Raw genomic sequence first — 17,944 nt, forward strand, 5'->3', positions numbered from 1 at the left:
AGATATTAGGGATGCAGCAGTAAACAAAACAAGCAAAACTCCCTGCACTCCGGGAGCTTATGTTCTAGTGAGTACACACCACTAAGTAAATCACAGAGTCCGACAAAGGGCGCTGTAGCCTGGTAAGGCAGGGTGGGTACCAGAGAATGCCAGGACGAGGTTACAGGCTGAAACTGTGCGGACAAGGAGGGCCTGGCTGAGGAGGCAGCCCACTGGGGGTGTGACAGTGAGCCCCAGGGATATCTGGGAGAAGAGTAGAGTGAACAAGTGCAGATCTTTTCAGTTTCCCTTTGCTCTCCAGGACTGCCTGCATCTCTCATCCTGACTCCGGGCCCAGCAGCCACCTTTCTGATTACTAATTCTGGTCCCTGTGTGTCCTGAAACCTGGCAGAGAGCACCCTGAATGGCACAGTTACTAGACAGGTGTACTCCCTGGGATCGGATAATAAATTGGCATCTGGTCTGTGTAAGATCATTTAGGGTGAGTCAGTCTCTAAGAAGTTGATCCCTCCGGTATTCAGAACCCACGGTGGAAGAGGTCAGTCTTCCGAGGCAGGAAGGGGCCAGGCTTCGCACTCGGGCGGGCGTGGGTCCCGACCCCAGTTCCGCTGCAAGCTGCCTATGGTGCCAGTTCAGTTGTCCTCAGCTCCCAGGCCCGGGGGACATGAAGGCAACAGCACTGACCGCTCGGGATGTTGGCGAATATGAGCAGTGATAGTGTATGTAAAGCTCTAGCCACGCTGCCTCACTTAGAAAGGGTTCAGGACATGGTCGTTCCACCCTTGGGCCTTAGCTGTGTGGCCACTTGACGTCCCTTGGTGATATGTCTTCTGACTTTACATAAAACCGAACCCAGCATTGTATGTGCCTGCTATATTCTTGTTCCCTCTTCTGCTCGCACAGTTTTCACAAGCACTTCCATTTGTTGACGCTATTCCGCAGTTATCTGGAATGCCTGCAGTGTGGTGTGCTGTCGTGTACTAGACTTGGCTCTGGAACATCCAGCTTGGGTTCTGGTTCTGCAGTGCTGTCAGCTCTGCGAACTGGGATCACGTAATCTCTCTGAAGCTCACTCTTTGTAACATGAGGGAGTAGACCATGTGATGTCCAAGTTTCCTCCTTAAACCTGCCCTTGAGATACTCCAAGAGTCATAGTCAGGTAGCCTGCAGATAGATTTGTTTCTTCTCCTTAGCAGTTTTAATGCATTAAGCTTGTGATCCCTGCCATTTACCCAGCAATTCCATTTTTGGAATTTAATTAGGAAATCACACACGTACACAAAGATGTGTACACAAAGATATACAAGGGTGCCCATCAAAATATTCCTTGTAATAGTGAAAGCCAAAAGCAGCTTCAGTATTCAGACACTGATGGCCGGGTTTCCGCGGTTTCCGTGAGCTCCCGCTGTGTGCCACGCTCTGGTCTGGTGCTTAGGATACATCTGTGAACCGAACCAGGCTCGACAGAGAAAAGCAAAGTGTGAGATACGTTAGAAGATGGGAAGTGCTGTGGAAAAAGGGAAAATGAGCAGGTTGAGGGGGATCCCGTGTGTGGAGAGTATGGTTTCAAACATGGTAGCCGGGTGGGCCTCATTGAGAAGGACTTGCAGTTGGCAAAGGAGAGACTCAGCTACGCAGATGTCAGGGTGGAACACACTCCAGGCAGAAGGAACAGCCAGTGCCAGGGCCCTACGGTGGGAACATGCCAATGGCTTTAAGGAAGAGAAGGATGCTGGGTGCTGGAGCAAGATGAATGAGGAGGAGGACAGGGAGGTCAGCAGGGGATCCGGGGCCAAATTACAAAGGGCTTTGTTGGCCTTTGTGTAGATCGGCTTTTATTCTGAGTGAAATGGGAAGTCTTTGCAGGATTTGGGCGGAGGAGTGCCATGATCCGTTTTATGTGTTAGAGGAGACAGTGTGGTTAGTTGAGAATAGGCCACAGGGAGACCAGGAGAGACAATAACGTTAGGCGGGTGTTGCACAACCAGGGAAGAGAGATGGTGACTCAGAGGAGAATCTAAAGAAAGTGGAAACAAACAGATTCCTGGCGTATTTTGAAAACGAAACCAGCAGGACTTGCTGACAGATTGGACGTGGGGGGTGAGAGGCAAGAGGTGGAAGATGACTCCGGTCTTCTGTCCAAGTAACAGGAAGGAAGGGGCCCCGTTGGTGACCAGGGGAGGCCTGCGTGGGATGGGCCTGGGGGAGGAGTGCAGGAGTTGGGTTTGAGAAATGTTAAGCTGGAGAAATCTGTTGGGCATCCACGAGAAGACTAGTCCTTACTGGCTGTTAATATTTCATGTACCTCCCATCTTTAGCTGAGGAACTGACTCTCCAGATATACTGGTTGAAGGACGGAACAATAAAAATTATTCAAATATTAAGTGAAATGAGTATCAGATGCTCCTATTTTGTTTTATACATAGGATATGTGTCTACACACGTGTTTGTGTAAGAAAAGGTACAGATAGATACCAAAATATTAACAGTAGTTATATGGGATTTGACTTCTGAGTGATTTCAACTTAATTTCTTTCTCCTTTTGAGAATGTGTACTTTCTAATATCTATCTCTACCAAGTAATTTGTATAAAAGGGAGAATTGTTCTGAAGAGTGAGAAGACTGACTTCTATCGATAAATCATAGTTATTTTTCCAATGATTGCCGAGTTGTTGAACCCTTGGACTTTTTACAGGTGTTTTTCCTTGTGTATAGAGGCACTATGAGCAGATCGCTTTTTTTTTTTTCTTAAAGATTTTATTTATTTATTTGGCAGAGAGAGACACAGTGAGAGAGGGAACACAAGCAAGGGGAGTAGGAGAGGGAGAAGCAGGCTTCCTGCTGAGCAGAGAACCCGATGCAGGGCTCGATCCCAGGACCCTAGGATCATGACCTGAGCCGAAGGCAGATGCTTAACGACTGAGCCACCCAGGTGCCCCAGCAGATTGCTTTCTTTTCTTATGAAGTATGTTCTCACGATCTCCCAAAATTCAAAATAATGGGGACTAAAAGATACAAAGATTTGTAGCTCTTAAATATTGCCAAATTACTCTGCAATAATAAAACTGAACCGATTTAGAATATCAGCAATGGAAAAAAAATGCCCATCAGCCTATTAGGAAAGATATCCTCCCCTCCTAGGTCAGGATTTCAATTGCACACCAAAAAATCACTTACAGCATTTCTTCATCTACCATGGGGCATAAAAAGGCCTCATGTAGGTCTTCCATACTTTGCAGGTGTAGGAATTGGCGTGGTCCATGCTGGGTACGAGAGACGCCTGGCCCATCACCTGGGAGCGCATAGTACTCCCTCTATCCTGGGAATCATAAATGGGAAAATCTCCTTCTTCCATAATGCAGTCGTCCGCGAGAACCTACGACAGTTTGTAGAAAGTCTTCTTCCAGGGAACTTGGTGGAAAAAGTAAGTACCTGGCGGAACAGTAGTTTACAAGGTACCTGGGAGCACTGGTGGCCCTGAATTCTGTCTGTGGTCATCTCAGACCTGAGTGTCATTTTGAACAGGACAAGACGTATGTTAATTAATTACTCAACCGAAATCATTTAAATGAAGTCTGTTGGAGACTGAAACAAGCTAAAAAGACTGAGAGAATCCCTCCCTGTTAGTAACCACTGGGCACATTTACACGGTGGTGGGGATCTGAGCCTGAAATGACAGTGACTCTGATTTTCTAAACCAAAAATTCAATCACAATGTAGGATGAAGGATTTCTTTCTGACTCGTGAGTTTGTTCATTTGAAGGTATTTGTCTTATGAAAGGATTCAGATTAAGTTACATTTGGCTATATATTTAACAACCACATCTATGGAAAACACAAGATTCCATGAAGTCAAATACTTTTTGGAACTTCCAGAGCTTAGAGTAATACAAGTATGAATAAATTTCACAAACAAAAATTGCACTAAAGAAACCAGGTACAAAGAGTTCATACTAGTTTATGATTTTTATACTTAAGAAGCATTTTTTCCTCCAGTATCTTAGATTAGGGATCAAAGGAACTAGAACAAGATTCTTGTTTGCTTTAAGTGATTCATTCCTTTAACTGTACCAGGGAGAGTGAACATACCAACAATTCCAACCTATTTTCACATGCACTATTCATAGACTATCCCACCAGGATCATTATCCACAGAAGAAATATTTGTTGGAGCTAGCAGAGAGCAGGGCAGGCTCCTAGAATGATTGTAGGTTGTCCAGATGGGTCCTCAAACATTTATGAAATGTCTGTTCTCTGCCAGTCGCTGCAAGTGTTGAGAACACTTTTCAAGGAGCTCCCAGTCTAGTGGGTGATTATTTCCATCTCATCTGCTGAGAGGCTGCCCACGAGAGCTGAGAAAGGCTTCTTGGCAGAAACGGTCCCTGCACTGAGTTCACCAAGTGAGGAGAGAGAGGGAATGAGTTGCAGGCGGACAGAGGTCTGGGACATGAAGCAGTCAGCTCTGCGTGAAGTAGTCACTAGTGAGCAGGAGAGGGCAAGACTAGAGGGCTTTACAGGAATCTCGCTGCCAGGACCTCCGAGCGCCTGGCCACCCTGGTGAGAAACTTGGGCCTTGGTTTGCAGGTGCTTAGAGCCATTGAAGGGGGCTGAGCAGAGAGTGAATGATCAGATTGAGATTTAATAGAGATCATTCTGGAAGCAGAATGGAAAGATAAATGGATTTTTTAACTATGAAGAATTTCTAGGTAAAATTTTTATTCGTGTTTTTTATATTCTCAGTAGGATTGTTTAAGGCATAAACAGGGAAGCACAAAAGTAGCAATTCACATGGTAATAAATGAAATGGTGTAACATACAGACTGAGTGGGCCCCCTTATTCTTTTAAGCCATTTTAAAAGCAATCATGGCATTATCTTCCACAGGGTAATAGATTAAGAAGGACAGTCTGTAACAGATTAAGAAGCATGTCTATAATTCAAAAGTTCAATTTTTTTATAACGTGCTCAGTAATTACTCCAGAAAAGACTGTGATTTCAGTCTATAAGATTGGGGACACATGAAAATATGAAATCAGTAACTATTCTTTTAAACCGTTTTAGTCAAACAGAGACAAAAAATTAGTGGTCTGCATTTTTTATTTTTTACAAAACAATTTTTTACAGATACTTGGTTTTGTTTCATTATCTCCTGACTACATTATAATGCAGTTGTTGAGAACTGAATACTGAAACTAACCTCCTCTCTTCCACTTAAGGTTACAAATAAAAATTACGTCCGATTCCTCTCTGGCTGGCAGCAAGAGAATAAACCTCGTGTCCTTCTGTTTGACCAGATGCCCGTCGTACCACTGCTGTACAAGGTATATGAGGTGCTGGGGGAATGTTCGCTCTTTTTTTGGTGGAAGGAACTTGTGGCCTGCTTGTCCTTTTCGTAAGAGCTTATCCAAAGAGAAATGTTTGAAGACCAGAAATCTGCCTTAGCCGCCGTACACTGAGCACCTCCTGATACCATTAAATGTGCTAGTGCATTCCACACACATAAGAGCATGGAATCTTCAGAAGAGCCCAGTGATACAGTATCATCCCTGTTTTATAGACCAAGATACTGAAGCTCAGAGAGGTTGTATAGCCTACCCCCGTGGTGACTGCATGATTCCCAGACCCGCCCTCTGAATGACACCGTCTGCAGCACTTCCAGTACCCCTCTGGTTAGCCCTGTGCCATGAGATGGGAGAGGAAAGTGTCCTGCTTAACCCCTGGCACGGTCACTGCCGTCTTCCATAATTGAGGTGATTCCTCAAACACTCCCATGTCTCCAACCCAGTGTAGATCTCAGTAAGCTGAATATTTTTCTCCATCTGTAAAAGAAAAATAAAATTCACTGTGTTTGGCTTTGTGGATACAGTTTTCGGGCATGAACACCATAGAATTCCTCCAAGTGCACAGAGGTCTAGCAGCCCGAGTGGGGCTATACAAGCTAGCATTCGTCTCCACCACTGGTGTGAACTGGTCACACTTGGGTTTGTGTGATCCGCTACCAGTTTAATTTCTTCCTCTCTCTTACACCCTGACAGTTGACTGCTTTTGCATACAAAGATTACTTGTCATTTGGATATGTACATGTCGGTTTGAGAGGGGCGGAAGAGATGACAAGACGGTACAATGTCAATGTCTATGCCCCCACCATCTTGATCTTTAAAGAACACATAAACAAGCCTGCAGATGTTATCCAGGTACGTGAGAGTCGCCCTGTTGTGCGATTGCCCTCGCATTGTGTCTTGGGCCTTTAGAAATAAACAGCAACATTGAACAGAGCAAGTGAGGAGGAGAAATTCGTTTTTAATTTCTTCCTTCAGAGGCACGAAATTTAAAAACGAGTTTGGTTTTCATCCAATTTGGGACTGTTTTGCTCAAAAAATAATCCTTTGGCAGAAAATAGGATGGTGGCGATGCCAAGAGCTGAGGGAGGAAGATAATGGGGAGTTGGTGTTTCATGGGGACATTTTCCGTTTGGGATGGCGGCGAGAGCAGTTGCACAACAATGTGAATGTATTTAATGCCACAGAATTATGCACTTGGAAATGGTTAAAATGGTCCATTTATGTTATATATATTTTGCCATAAAAAATAAAGTAAGAGGGGCACCTGGCTGGCTTAGTCATAGAGCATGTGACTCCTCTATCTCGGGGTTGTAGGTTCAAGTCCCACATTGGGTACAGAGATTACTTAAAAATAAAATCTTTAAAAAAAAATTTTAAAAATAAGAAACAATAATCACTTTATCTCTAAAGTGATCCTGTCAGAAAATCAGTAATCTTATTCTAAAATAAATTACAAAGATAAATTTAAAAGTTAAATATAAAACAACAATAAAAAGGAATGAAAGAAAACCATAAACTAACTTGGAGAACATATAAGTGAATATCTGAGCTTAAGATAAAGAAGGGTTAAAAATCTCGGAAAATCTTGTTTTATAAGTTTTAAATTTGTATATAAATACTTAAAAATTTTAAGTTAAACAATAAGCTAAGAGAAATATTTACAACCAATCTAAAAAAGATTGTTATCTTTAATTTCTCATGAGCTTCTTCTAATCAAAGAGATCAACACAAAACTTACCGAAAGTGATCGCTTAATGGGTATAGGGTTTTCTTTCAGGGTGATGGAAGTGTTTGGGACTGGAGAGAGGTGATTGTTACACAACACTGTGCATGTACAAAATGCCATGGAGTGATACATTTTAAAATCGCTAATTTTATGTTATGTGAATTTCACCTCAATAAAAAAAAAATTTTTTAATAAAACTTCCCAAGAAGAGTAGGTTGAGAATATGAATAAAATTCTGAGAAGAGATTTAGGTGACTGATAGTCACTTTTAAAAATTAAATCTCACTAATCAAGAAAAACCAGTTTAACATTTTCTTCTCCTCCCATCACATTGTTAAAGATTTTCAAAGTGAAGATACTCAGTTGAGAGTGGAGAGAAACAGTCGGTCTTTTGTTTTGCCAAGCTGGAGGAAGCTTCAGAAGTTTTCAGAAAAGTAGTTGGGTGGTAATAGGCCAATTGCGTTGATTCGTTCAGGAAAAGAGTACTCCTGAGTACCTGAGTACCTTATGTGGGCCAAACACTGCCCCTAGTGCTGGGGACAAAGCCCTGAACAAAGTCACCTGAATTCCCTGTTCCAGGGTCTGTCCTGTGTCTAGCGGGGATGACAATGGGCATAACATACTCCATAGTGCCGTGTCATATGGGGAGAAGCGCTAAGGAGAAAAATAAAGCAGGAAAAGGGAATGTGGAGTTGGGAGAGCAGGTTCACATTTTTTAAGGTAGAATGACCAAGAAGGGCCTCACTAAGAGGAGGCTTGCGTAAAGACCTCGGGAAGATGAGATTACCTTTTAGGAATCTGTCCTCAGGGAAAAGGAATTCCGACCAAAATTACAGAGACATTATCGTTTGTAACCAATTTCACTGGGGGAAAAATACAAATATCCAACAGTAAGCTAATTATTGGTATATACCAAGCAGGGACTACTACATAGTCATTTAGCCGTTAAAACGGCTGTTCTAGAACACTTACTGATGGGGACAGTTTTCATAACATAATGTTAAAAAGAACATGCAGGATGCAAAATTGAGGTTCCTCACTCTGTAGCAGGTCTGAACTCTGTGGTCATCTCAGACCTGAGTTCCATAGTAGTTAATTACTCAAACAAAATCATTTAAATGAAGTCTGTAAAAGCCTGAAAATTGAAACAGATGAAGAAGCACAGAGACTGAAGGATCTCAATACATACCAATTCCATACACACTCTAAACCCTGATCTCGATTTTGTGACGTGTGTGTATGTGCATGCATGTGCATAGGAAAAAGCCGGAAATAAATACATCTCTTGATGGTAAAATTACATATTATCCTAATATTGGGGTTTTCAAAAATCCCTATCATGAACACGTATTATTTTATGTCTTTAATGTTATTTTTGTTTTGTTTTGTTTTAAGGATTTTTTTTCACATAATCTCTGCACCCAAAGTGGGGCTTAAACTTACAACCCTGAGATCCAAGAATCAGCATGCTCTACCGACTGAGCCAGCCAGGTGCCCCTATTTTTTTTAAAAAGCACTAAGATCCCTTTGATTTACTTTCTCGTAAAGGAAGCTAGAATGAGAAGTTCTATAAAATCCTTTATTTCATTCACTCAGTAAACATTTTGTTTCCTGCCTGCTGTGTGAAAATACAGAGGAGCTCTGACATCCAGAGTTAGTCTTTGTCCTCACAACTCCATCGGAGGAGAGAGGCCTGAAGGCAATTTCCATCCACTGGCATGGGTGACTCACTCAGATGTGAAAGTAGAGGAAGGGCACTTGAGGCTGGGACTAAAGGAAGGATGGTGTCTGAGGCAGAACCAGATGGGGGAAGGGGACAGTGAGGAGAGAAGGGCAGGTTTAAGAAGAAGGTAATGAATTCAGTTGTGGACGTACAGAATGCGAGCTGCCTGCAGGAAGTCTGAGGGGAGGTGTCCATCGGACAGTAGGGTGTAGGGATCCAGGTCTTAGTGAGCTGGGGAGAGAGATCTGTAGCACCTCAGTGAGTTGTGAGAGGTAGAAGTCCTCAGTGTGGCGCAATCTCCCAGCCATACATAGTAGGTGAGGAAAGGAGAGAAGGGGGCCGGGGACAAAATTCTGGACAACCACCGGCAATTGAAAAGGGGGTGCCCTGCCCGATGGCAGCTGAGGAGCTGAGAGAATCAGGAAGAAAACATGCTGGTGGTGAAGAACGGAAACGAACTTCTCAGTTCAAGATTAATCTATGAAGACTTCCTAAATTGCTTTTCAGTAATAGCTTCTACTCTTGAGAATGATTTATTTATTCCTCAGGGAAAGTTGTAACTCAAATACATTCACAGAATTACTGGCACGGGAGTGCCCGGTGGCTCAGTTGGTTAAGTGTCCGACTCTGGATTTCGGCTCAAGTCATGATCTCAGGGTCACGAGATCGAGCCCCTCACGAGGCTCTGCGCTGGGGGTGGAGCCTGTTTAAGATTCTCTGTCGCCCTCTGCCCCTCCCCTCTCCTGTGCACACACACATGCTCGCTCTCCCTCTAAAAAAAAATTACTGGCACAATGGATGCCTTACCAGTTTGCTCCTATGGATAAAAGCACCACTTGTTCCGTGGAGCACTACTGAATTTGTTTTATTTGCTGAATGGTATTTTTGGCCACATGGTAATTTCTTGATTCATTCTTCCATCAGTGGGCATTTCGGGGCTTTAGGAGCCGTGTTGTCATGAACATCATGGGTATCTCAGTCTATCTGGGTTTCTCTAGGAGAGCAGTTTTCAGAATGAGGTTCACAGACCCTGCGGTGGGGGTGAGAAGTCTGTGAGATCAAAACAACACGGAGACGTAATTTGTCCTTTTTCTCTGTGTTGACACTTGCACCGATGGTGTGAGAGCTGTGGTGGGAGAAACTGCCAGTGCGTAAGCCCAGGACCTAACCCAGTGCGTAAGCCCAGGACCTAACCCAGTGCATAAACCAAGTCACAACCCAGGACACAAACCCAGGCCTGGGCCCCAGACTACCAATAAGCATCTGTTTTTCTCTCCTAAGCACTCACCATAAAAACAAACAGAAACAACACTCCTTTATCACTTAATACCCTTGATGAAGCAGTAGCAGGTATTAATTTTATTAATAAATAGATTGACCCCTGAGTACACGTCTTTTGGGTATTTTTAACATTCTGTGTGACAAAATAGGAACACTGCTGTGTGCCAGAGTATAAAGATTGTTGTCTGGAGGGTAAGCATTTGTGTGATGACTTAACTCGTGAGTTTTGAACTAGCCCCCTTTTTTAATGGAACATTGTTTTTTTTTTGTTTTGTTTTGTTTTGTTTTATTCTTATGTTAATCCCCATACATTACATCATTAGTTCTAGATGAAGTGTTCCATGATTCACTGTTCGTGCACAACACCCAGTGCTCCATGCAGAACGTGCCCTCCTCAATACCCACCACCAGGCCAACCCATCCTCCCACCCCCCTCCCCTCTAGAACCCTCAGTTTGTTTTTCAGTTAATGGAACATTGTTTTTACTTGAAAGAATAACTGACAGACAGCTAGGGTTATTCAGACTTGGGTTTGTTACAGGTATTTCCTAAAAACTGAACATAGTGAGCCTAGCACTTTAAGGGAAGCAACTGACAGTATGTGTTGCCAATGATAAAATTCAGGCTTCCAAGAAAATCAGAATTCTGAAAAATTTGTATCGGCCATTATGAGCTTCTCAAAACTTTCTGATGAGATTGGTTCATCTGTGTGGTGTGCTTTTTTTTATATGTATAATAAAATTCATCAGCATTTGGAAGATCAGAACCAATATTTTCCAAATGACCAATGAATGCATGATTTTTAAAAATCATGCCTGAGTAGGGGCGCCTGGGTGGCTCAGTCGTTAAGCATCTGCCCTCAGCTCAGGTCATGATCCCAGGGTCCTAGGATCGAGCCCCACATCGGGCTCCCTGCTTGGCGAGAAGCCTGCTTCTCCCTCTCCCACTCCCCTGCTTGTGTTCCCTCTCTCGCTGTGTCTCTCTCTGCCGAATAAATAAAATCTTAAAAAAAAAAAAAAAAAACATGCCTGAGTAAAAGATCCATTTTAGTGCAAGGTGATCAGTGAGTTTAAATTTAACAAAGTATTAAAAGTTCCCTGAATCCAGGGACACCTAGCTGTGACTCTTGATCTCAGGGTCATGAGTTCAAGCCCCATGTTGGGCATGGAGCCTACTTTAAAAAAAAAAAAAAAGCATAAAGGTGTTCTGAGACCAGAAAGTTTTGAGAACTGTTGCTTCCCGGGTATATCTGGTTGCAAAATCGCTGGGTCCTGGGGTCTGCGCATCTCCAGCTTCTCTAGGTAATGTTTTCCGAAGTGATGTTACCAGTTTACATTTCCGCCAGTCACGTGTGAAAGTTTCATTGCTCCACATCCTTGCCAACACCAGTTCGATTTAATTTTTCTGAGTTGACTGATTAATGGTATCTCATTGTGATTCTGCTGTGCATTTCCCTTAATCACAAGAAAGTGGATGATGGGCCTTTTGGATTTCCCCTTTTGTGACATGACTGTCAAGTGTTTTACCCATTTTTTTCCTATTGAATTGTCTGCCTTTTTGCTAATGATTTGTACCAGTTATTTATACAACTGAAATCATGCAGTGTCTGGCTTTTGTCAGCTTATATTTGTGAGGTTCATACGTGTTGGCATGAATATACTACAGTGTATCTGTGCAGGCTGCTGCTGACAGACTTTTTGCTTTTCCCAGTTTTTAGTGATTTGACCAGTGCTGCTGTGACTATATTCTTGCATTTGGCGTCTTTTTGATGAACATATGTTCTTACTTTTAACGTATTCACTCGTGCCAACATTTTCCTTTATGATTGATTGGTTCTGTTTGTTTACTGTTTAAGACATCTTCCCCTACATCAAGATAATAAAGATAACCCCTTCACGGAGCTTCTAAAAGCTTTATAGTTTGCCTTTTATACTTAGGTATTGGCCATTTGCAAATAGTCTTGAGGGGCGCCTGGGTGGCTCAGATGGTCAAGCATCTGCCTTCAACTCAGGTCATGATCCCAGGGTCCTGGGATCGAGCCCCACATCGGGCTCCCTGCTCCGCAGGAAGCCTGCTTCTCCCTCTCTGACTCCCCCTGCTTGTTTTCCCTCTCTCGCTGTGTCTCTCTCTGTCAAATAAATAAAATCTTTAAAAAAAAAAAAGAAATAGCCTTGATAACTCACAGAGCAAATCCTCCCACTTTGTTTTTTGGATTTTAGGAGGATGGGGGAGCTTCTTCAATAGCATCTTGGCTATTCTTGGTCTTTTGTATGTTTTATATACATATTACATTCTGTCTGTCAAGTTCCCATCAAAACCAACAAACGTGTTGGAATTTTATTGGGTTTGTATTGACTCCTTAAATCAGTTTGGGAAGAACATGCATCTTGGCAAAAATTAGCCTTCCAACCTATGAGCATCATATATCTGTTTTCATTTGTTTAGGTGTTCTGTAATATGTCTCTATAAGCTTTTATAATTTTCTCTGTGAAGATCGTACTTTTTTTCCAGCTTATTTCTAGGTACCTCATATTTTTTAATGCTATTGAAAAGGGTATCTTTTTTTTTTTTTTTAAAGATTTTATTTATTTGACAGAGAGAGTCACAGTGAGAGAGGGAACACAAGCAGAGGGGGTAGGAGAGGGAGAAGCAGGCTTCCTGCCAAGCAGGGAGCCCGATGTGGGGCTCGATCCCAGGACCCAGGGATCATGACCTGAGCTGAAGGCAGACGCTTAACGACTGAGCCACCCAGGCACCCGAAAAGGGTATCTTTTTTACTGCATTTTCTGTTTGGTGGTATTAAGTAATACAATTGATTTTTTTAAAGATTTATTTATTTTTAGAAAGAGTGTGTGCTTGTGAGTTGGGGGGAGGGGCAGAGGGCGAAGGAGAGAGAGAATCACCAGCAGACTCCCAGCTGAGCACAGAGCCCTATGGGCTGGATCCCACAACCCTGAGATCATGACCTGAGCCAAAACCGAGAGTCAGACGAGCCCCTCAGACAACCAACTGAGCCACCCAGGCGCCCCTACAATTGATGTTTAAACATTGACTTTGTGTCCAGAAATCTTGCTAAACTCTCTTACTGATTGAAATAACTTATCTGTACCATCTTTGGGGTTTGCTAAATACACAAACATATCATCTGAGATTAATGGCAGTTTTGCTTCTGTTTTATTTCTTTTTCTTACTTTACTGTGACCTCTGGTGTGACGGATAGAAATGTAGTGATGGAGGGGGTTCCCGGGTGGCTCAGTCAGTTGAGCATCTGACTCTTGATTTTGGCTCAGGTCATGATCTCAGGTCGTGGGAACAAGCCCCATGTCAGGCTTCGCGCTCAGCTGGGAGTCTGCTGGAGATTCTCCCTCTCCCTCTGCTCCCCTTCCTGCTCACATGTGTGAGCATACACATGCTCCCTCTCTCTCTCTCTCTCTTCCCCTAAAATAAATAAATAAATAAAATCTTAAAAAGAAAGAAATGTAGTGATCAGGGCATCCTTGTTCTTGATCTCCGTGTCCCCCATAAGTATGATGTTTGCAGAAGGCTTTTTATAGCCACCTTCATCAGGATAAGGAAGTTCCCTTCTATTCATTCATGACCTGAATGGTATTGGTTTTTATCAGACGGATTTTTCCACAGCCATTGAGATTATCCTGATTTTTCTTCTTTAATATTTTGTCTTCTAAAATGTGCTAAATACATTAATTCATTTTCTAATGTTCAACCTAATTTGAGTTCATCAGGTAAGTCCAACAAGATCATGATTTGTATTATGCTTTCAACATATTGCTGGATTCAATTTGCTAGTACTTTGTTGAGGATTTTTGCATTTGTGTTCAGAAATGAGGTTGACTTCTGGCTTTCCTTTCTCCTGATGCCCATGTGAGGCTTTGCATCATGAAGTGAGGTGGGTGCACTGTCCCTTTTTCTGTTCTCAAGAAGACTTTATGTAAGATTGGATTGTCCTCTTGAAAGTTTCATCAAAACCATCTGTAACGCCATCTGGGCCTTGAGTTTGTGTTTAAGGAAAGATCTCTGACTGCCACCAGTTCACCTTCTTTAACGGTTACACAACTATTTAAGCTTTCTATTTTTTCAGATACTCCTATAGTTTTCTAGAAATTTGTCTATCTCATCTTAATTTTCAAATTTAAATAAATTTTTCTTTTAACTTTTACACGTAGGTGGTGATTCCTCCTTGTCATCCTTGATAATGGTTACTTGTGCTTTCTCGTTTGCATGATAGATTTTTCCAGTGGTTTGTCAATTTTATTAGCTCTCCCAGAGAGCCAGCTTTGGCTCTGTTAATTCTTTCTTCTCCTTTTTCTATGTTTGTTTTGCTTCATGGATCTCTATTTTTATCTTTATTATTTCTTTACCCCTTCAAATTTTTTGCCGTTTCTTTTTAACTTGATATGGGCATCTAGGTCATTAATTTTTCTGTTTTATTCATTGTAACATTACCCTCCAAGTATGGCTTTGTCTGTACCCAAGGGTTTATAAATAGTACTATCATGAGTCATTCAAATTCATGGGGCATCTGGGTGGTACAGTTGGTTAAGTGTTCGACTCTTGTTTTGGGGTCAGGTCATGATCTCATGGTCGTGGGATGGAGCCCCAAGTCAGGCTCCATGCTCAGCGGGGAGTCTGCTTGAGATTCTCTCTCCCTCCCTTTCTGCCCCTCCCACTCATTCAGTCTCTCTCTCTCTAACAAATAAATAAATCTTTAAAAAAAATTCAGAGTATTTTCTTAATATCTGATAGGCTCTTCTGACATAAGCAGGTGATTCAAGTATGTTCCTTAACATGTAGGGATTTTCTTGTTTACATTTTATATGGATTTCTAGATTGTAGTCAGACAACCTACTTTATATATAATTTCAATCCTCCAAAATGCACAAAAACTAATAATAACAAAGTGGCCATCATACAGTTTTGTAGTCTGCCTTTTATACTTACTAACTATGGAGTTTATTTTTAATTGTTCAGTTTGCTGTCCATCTTATTTTTTCTTTTTTAAAGATTTTATTTATTTATTTGACAGACATAGCGAGAGAGGGAACACAAGCAGGGGGAGTGGGAGAGGGAGAAGCAGTCTTCCCGCTGAGCAGGGTGCCCGATGGAGAGCTCAGTCCCAGGATCCTGGGATCATGACCTGAGCCGAAGGCAGATGCCCAACGACTGAGCCACCCAGGCGCCCCCAAACCGACTTTTTAAATCTGCCAGCATGTAACCATATACAAAAATTTTCAGTGGAAAAGACACTTGATTTTCCTTTGACATGAGATAGCTCCACCATTGCTTTCAGCCCTGCACTGTTGAAATAGATCACTAATGTTTATTTGCTCAAACAGATCTGTCTTATTTGTTGTATTACTTTAGCCTGGGTCAGCCAGATATTTTTTTCCAGTTTTTTTTTTTAATGACTTTTTTCCTTGAGTATAGTTTACATACAGCGTGACAGTAGTTTCAGGTATACAAGATAGTGATTCGGCTTCTCTGTATGCTGTGCTCACCACGAGTGTGGCTACCATCTGTCACCATACACCGCTGTTACAGTATCATGGGTCAGCCACGTTTTTTTAAGCTTTAAGTAAATAGCCCACTTGCAGTGAGAAAAGGGCATAAAACTCAGCTGTTCCTTGGTTTTTCTGCAGGCCCGAGGTATGAAGAAACGGGTCATTGACGACTTTCTCACCCAAAACAAGTATCTACTGGCAGCCAGGCTCACCAGCCAGAAGTTCTTCCATGAGCTCTGCCCCGTAAAGCGGTCTCACCGACAGAGGAAGTAAGGACTCCAGGCTTTGCCTCTGCTTGTCGTTGCAAGAGAGGGGCCACGTCACATTTCTCTACCGGGCAATTAAACATCGACCTGTGACATCAGAACTTATTCTTTATGTTAGTAGTGGGGTGTATTAATCCAGGGTGTCAGCCTGGCCTGGGGTCAGAGAAGATCTCCCTAATTCATAACCCTTTAGCTGAGGCCAGAAGGATGAGTAGACTTTAGCCAGCTGTCAAGGAGAGGCTGGGTCACTTTATTTATTTATGTATGTATGTATGTATGTATTTAGATTTTATTTATTTGTCAGAAAGAGAAAGAGAGAGCACAAGCAGAGGGGAGCGGCAGGCAGAGGGAGAGGGAGAGGGAGAAGCAGGTTCCCCGCTGAGCAGGGAGCCTGATGTGGGGCTCGATCCCAGGACCCTGGGATCATGACCTGAGCCGAAGGCAGACGCCTAACCAACTGAGCCACCCAGGCATCCGGAGGCTGGGTCATTTTAAAGAAGCCTGGATGAGCAAGTCACTGCTCCTACTAGGGGCCCCATGCAGGGCGAGCCTTCGGAGGCCTGGGGTGGGGAGCTGGGAAAACACTAACCCTAGGGAAGTGTAGGACACTGAAGAAATGTTCAGAGAATTAGCTGGGAATGGGAAGGCTGAAGCATACTTATTCATACAGAGTATCTTAAAAAGTTGAAATACAGGGGAAATATTTATTAGACACCTTTCAGATTAATGAGTCAGTGGTTTTAAATGTAGGGCTGTTGTGCAGTGTGTCTAGATATGGAAAGGAGGAAAACATACTGGTCATCTTATTTGAAAATACAACTACAGTATTGTTTAAAGTGAGAAAACTTCCCTATGTTTCCAGTTTTTCTGATTCCTTTATAAGACTAAGAGAGAAGAAGACTTGAATTCGATATAAAGAAGACTATCATGGACTCCAGGGATTGTTGTATGCATGGCCTTCAAAAACTATCCCAGATCCACACACTTCTCACCTTTTTTACCACCACCAGCTCTGGAGACCCCGGTGCTAGCCTTCTAACCAGGCTCAGCTTCCGTTCCATTCCCCTCTTGTGCCTTCTCCACACAGCAGCCAGTGATCTTCCTGGAACTGTGCGCTGGGTCCAGTCTCTCTCCATCCAGGGGTTCTTTGCGCTCGCAGTTCTCTCTGCCTGGAACCCTGACCCCTTTCCCCATACGGCACACCCCATTCGGGTCTTTGCTCACCTCCAAGAGGTGACGTGTCCCTGTGCAATCTAATGGCCCGAAGCAGATTTGACCAGCCCTGCCTGTGGTGGCGGCACCAGAATAGCTGGCTTCTGAAAGGATTCAGAGGCCACTGCCTTAAAAGAAATTCCTAAGTGTGGTAACGTTTGGTTTGGGGAAGATCTCACCCATCGAAAAGAAGCAAGTCACTGATGACGTTAGAGACATTAGAGACTTCTAACGTATAGCTTCTATTAGTAAACTATATTCACTTCTGTAAAACACACACGCCTCTTCTTCACATTCTCTTGTTCTAGCCTCAGCCTCGGAGATGGATTATAAAGTCCTCTTTTGTCGTTATGCAGGTACTGTGTGGTTTTACTGACCCCCGAGGCTACCAAGTTGAGTAAACCCTTTGAGGCTTTCCTGTCCTTTGCCCTGGCAAACACACAAGACACAGTGAGATTCGTGCACATCTACAGCAATCGACAGCAAGAGTTTGCCAACACCTTACTACCAGACATTGATACGTTTCAAGGAAAATCAGCGGTGAGTCATGAATTCTCTTCTTATTCTAAGCTCTTGACATGCTCATGGCACCTGAACTCTGTTTCTCCCTTCTTTGGGAGTTTTGAATACAGATTCCAGGAAATCCAGAAATCTCTGAGCCTGTTTTGAAAGCCTACTCTTGAAATAGTCTTTTATCCTAGTGATTTCACCTCCTAGATTTTCAGTCTTAGACCTTCACAGAAAGCATCTTTCCTGTGAGTAAAGGTTCAGGAGCATCAGTTCTTCTCACCATTTTTTTCCCCATGGTGGGTGTAATCTTAGAGTGCCTAGTTTGTAAGGGATGCCTGGGTGACTCAGTCAGTTAAGCGTCTGACTC

The 17,944-nt window shown here is 42.8% G+C and overlaps 1 protein-coding gene across 1 annotated transcript in view; it reads left to right on the top strand.

Moving 5' to 3' along the window:
- DNAJC16 (DnaJ heat shock protein family (Hsp40) member C16) overlaps positions 1–17,944 on the top strand; it is a 38,627-nt gene that overhangs the window by 14,259 nt on the left and 6,424 nt on the right. Inside the window, exons 5-9 of the mRNA XM_081816827.1 lie at positions 3,240–3,424; positions 5,216–5,320; positions 6,035–6,193; positions 15,728–15,858; positions 17,424–17,729. Coding sequence (XP_081672953.1) covers positions 3,240–3,424; positions 5,216–5,320; positions 6,035–6,193; positions 15,728–15,858; positions 17,424–17,729 — 886 coding nt within the window. The remainder of the gene's footprint in view (positions 1–3,239; positions 3,425–5,215; positions 5,321–6,034; positions 6,194–15,727; positions 15,859–17,423; positions 17,730–17,944) is intronic.

The sequence above is a fragment of the Leptonychotes weddellii genome, chromosome 4, assembly GCF_054177405.1.
Source record: "Leptonychotes weddellii isolate Sample4059 chromosome 4, ASM5417740v2, whole genome shotgun sequence".
NCBI lineage: Eukaryota > Metazoa > Chordata > Mammalia > Carnivora > Phocidae > Leptonychotes > Leptonychotes weddellii.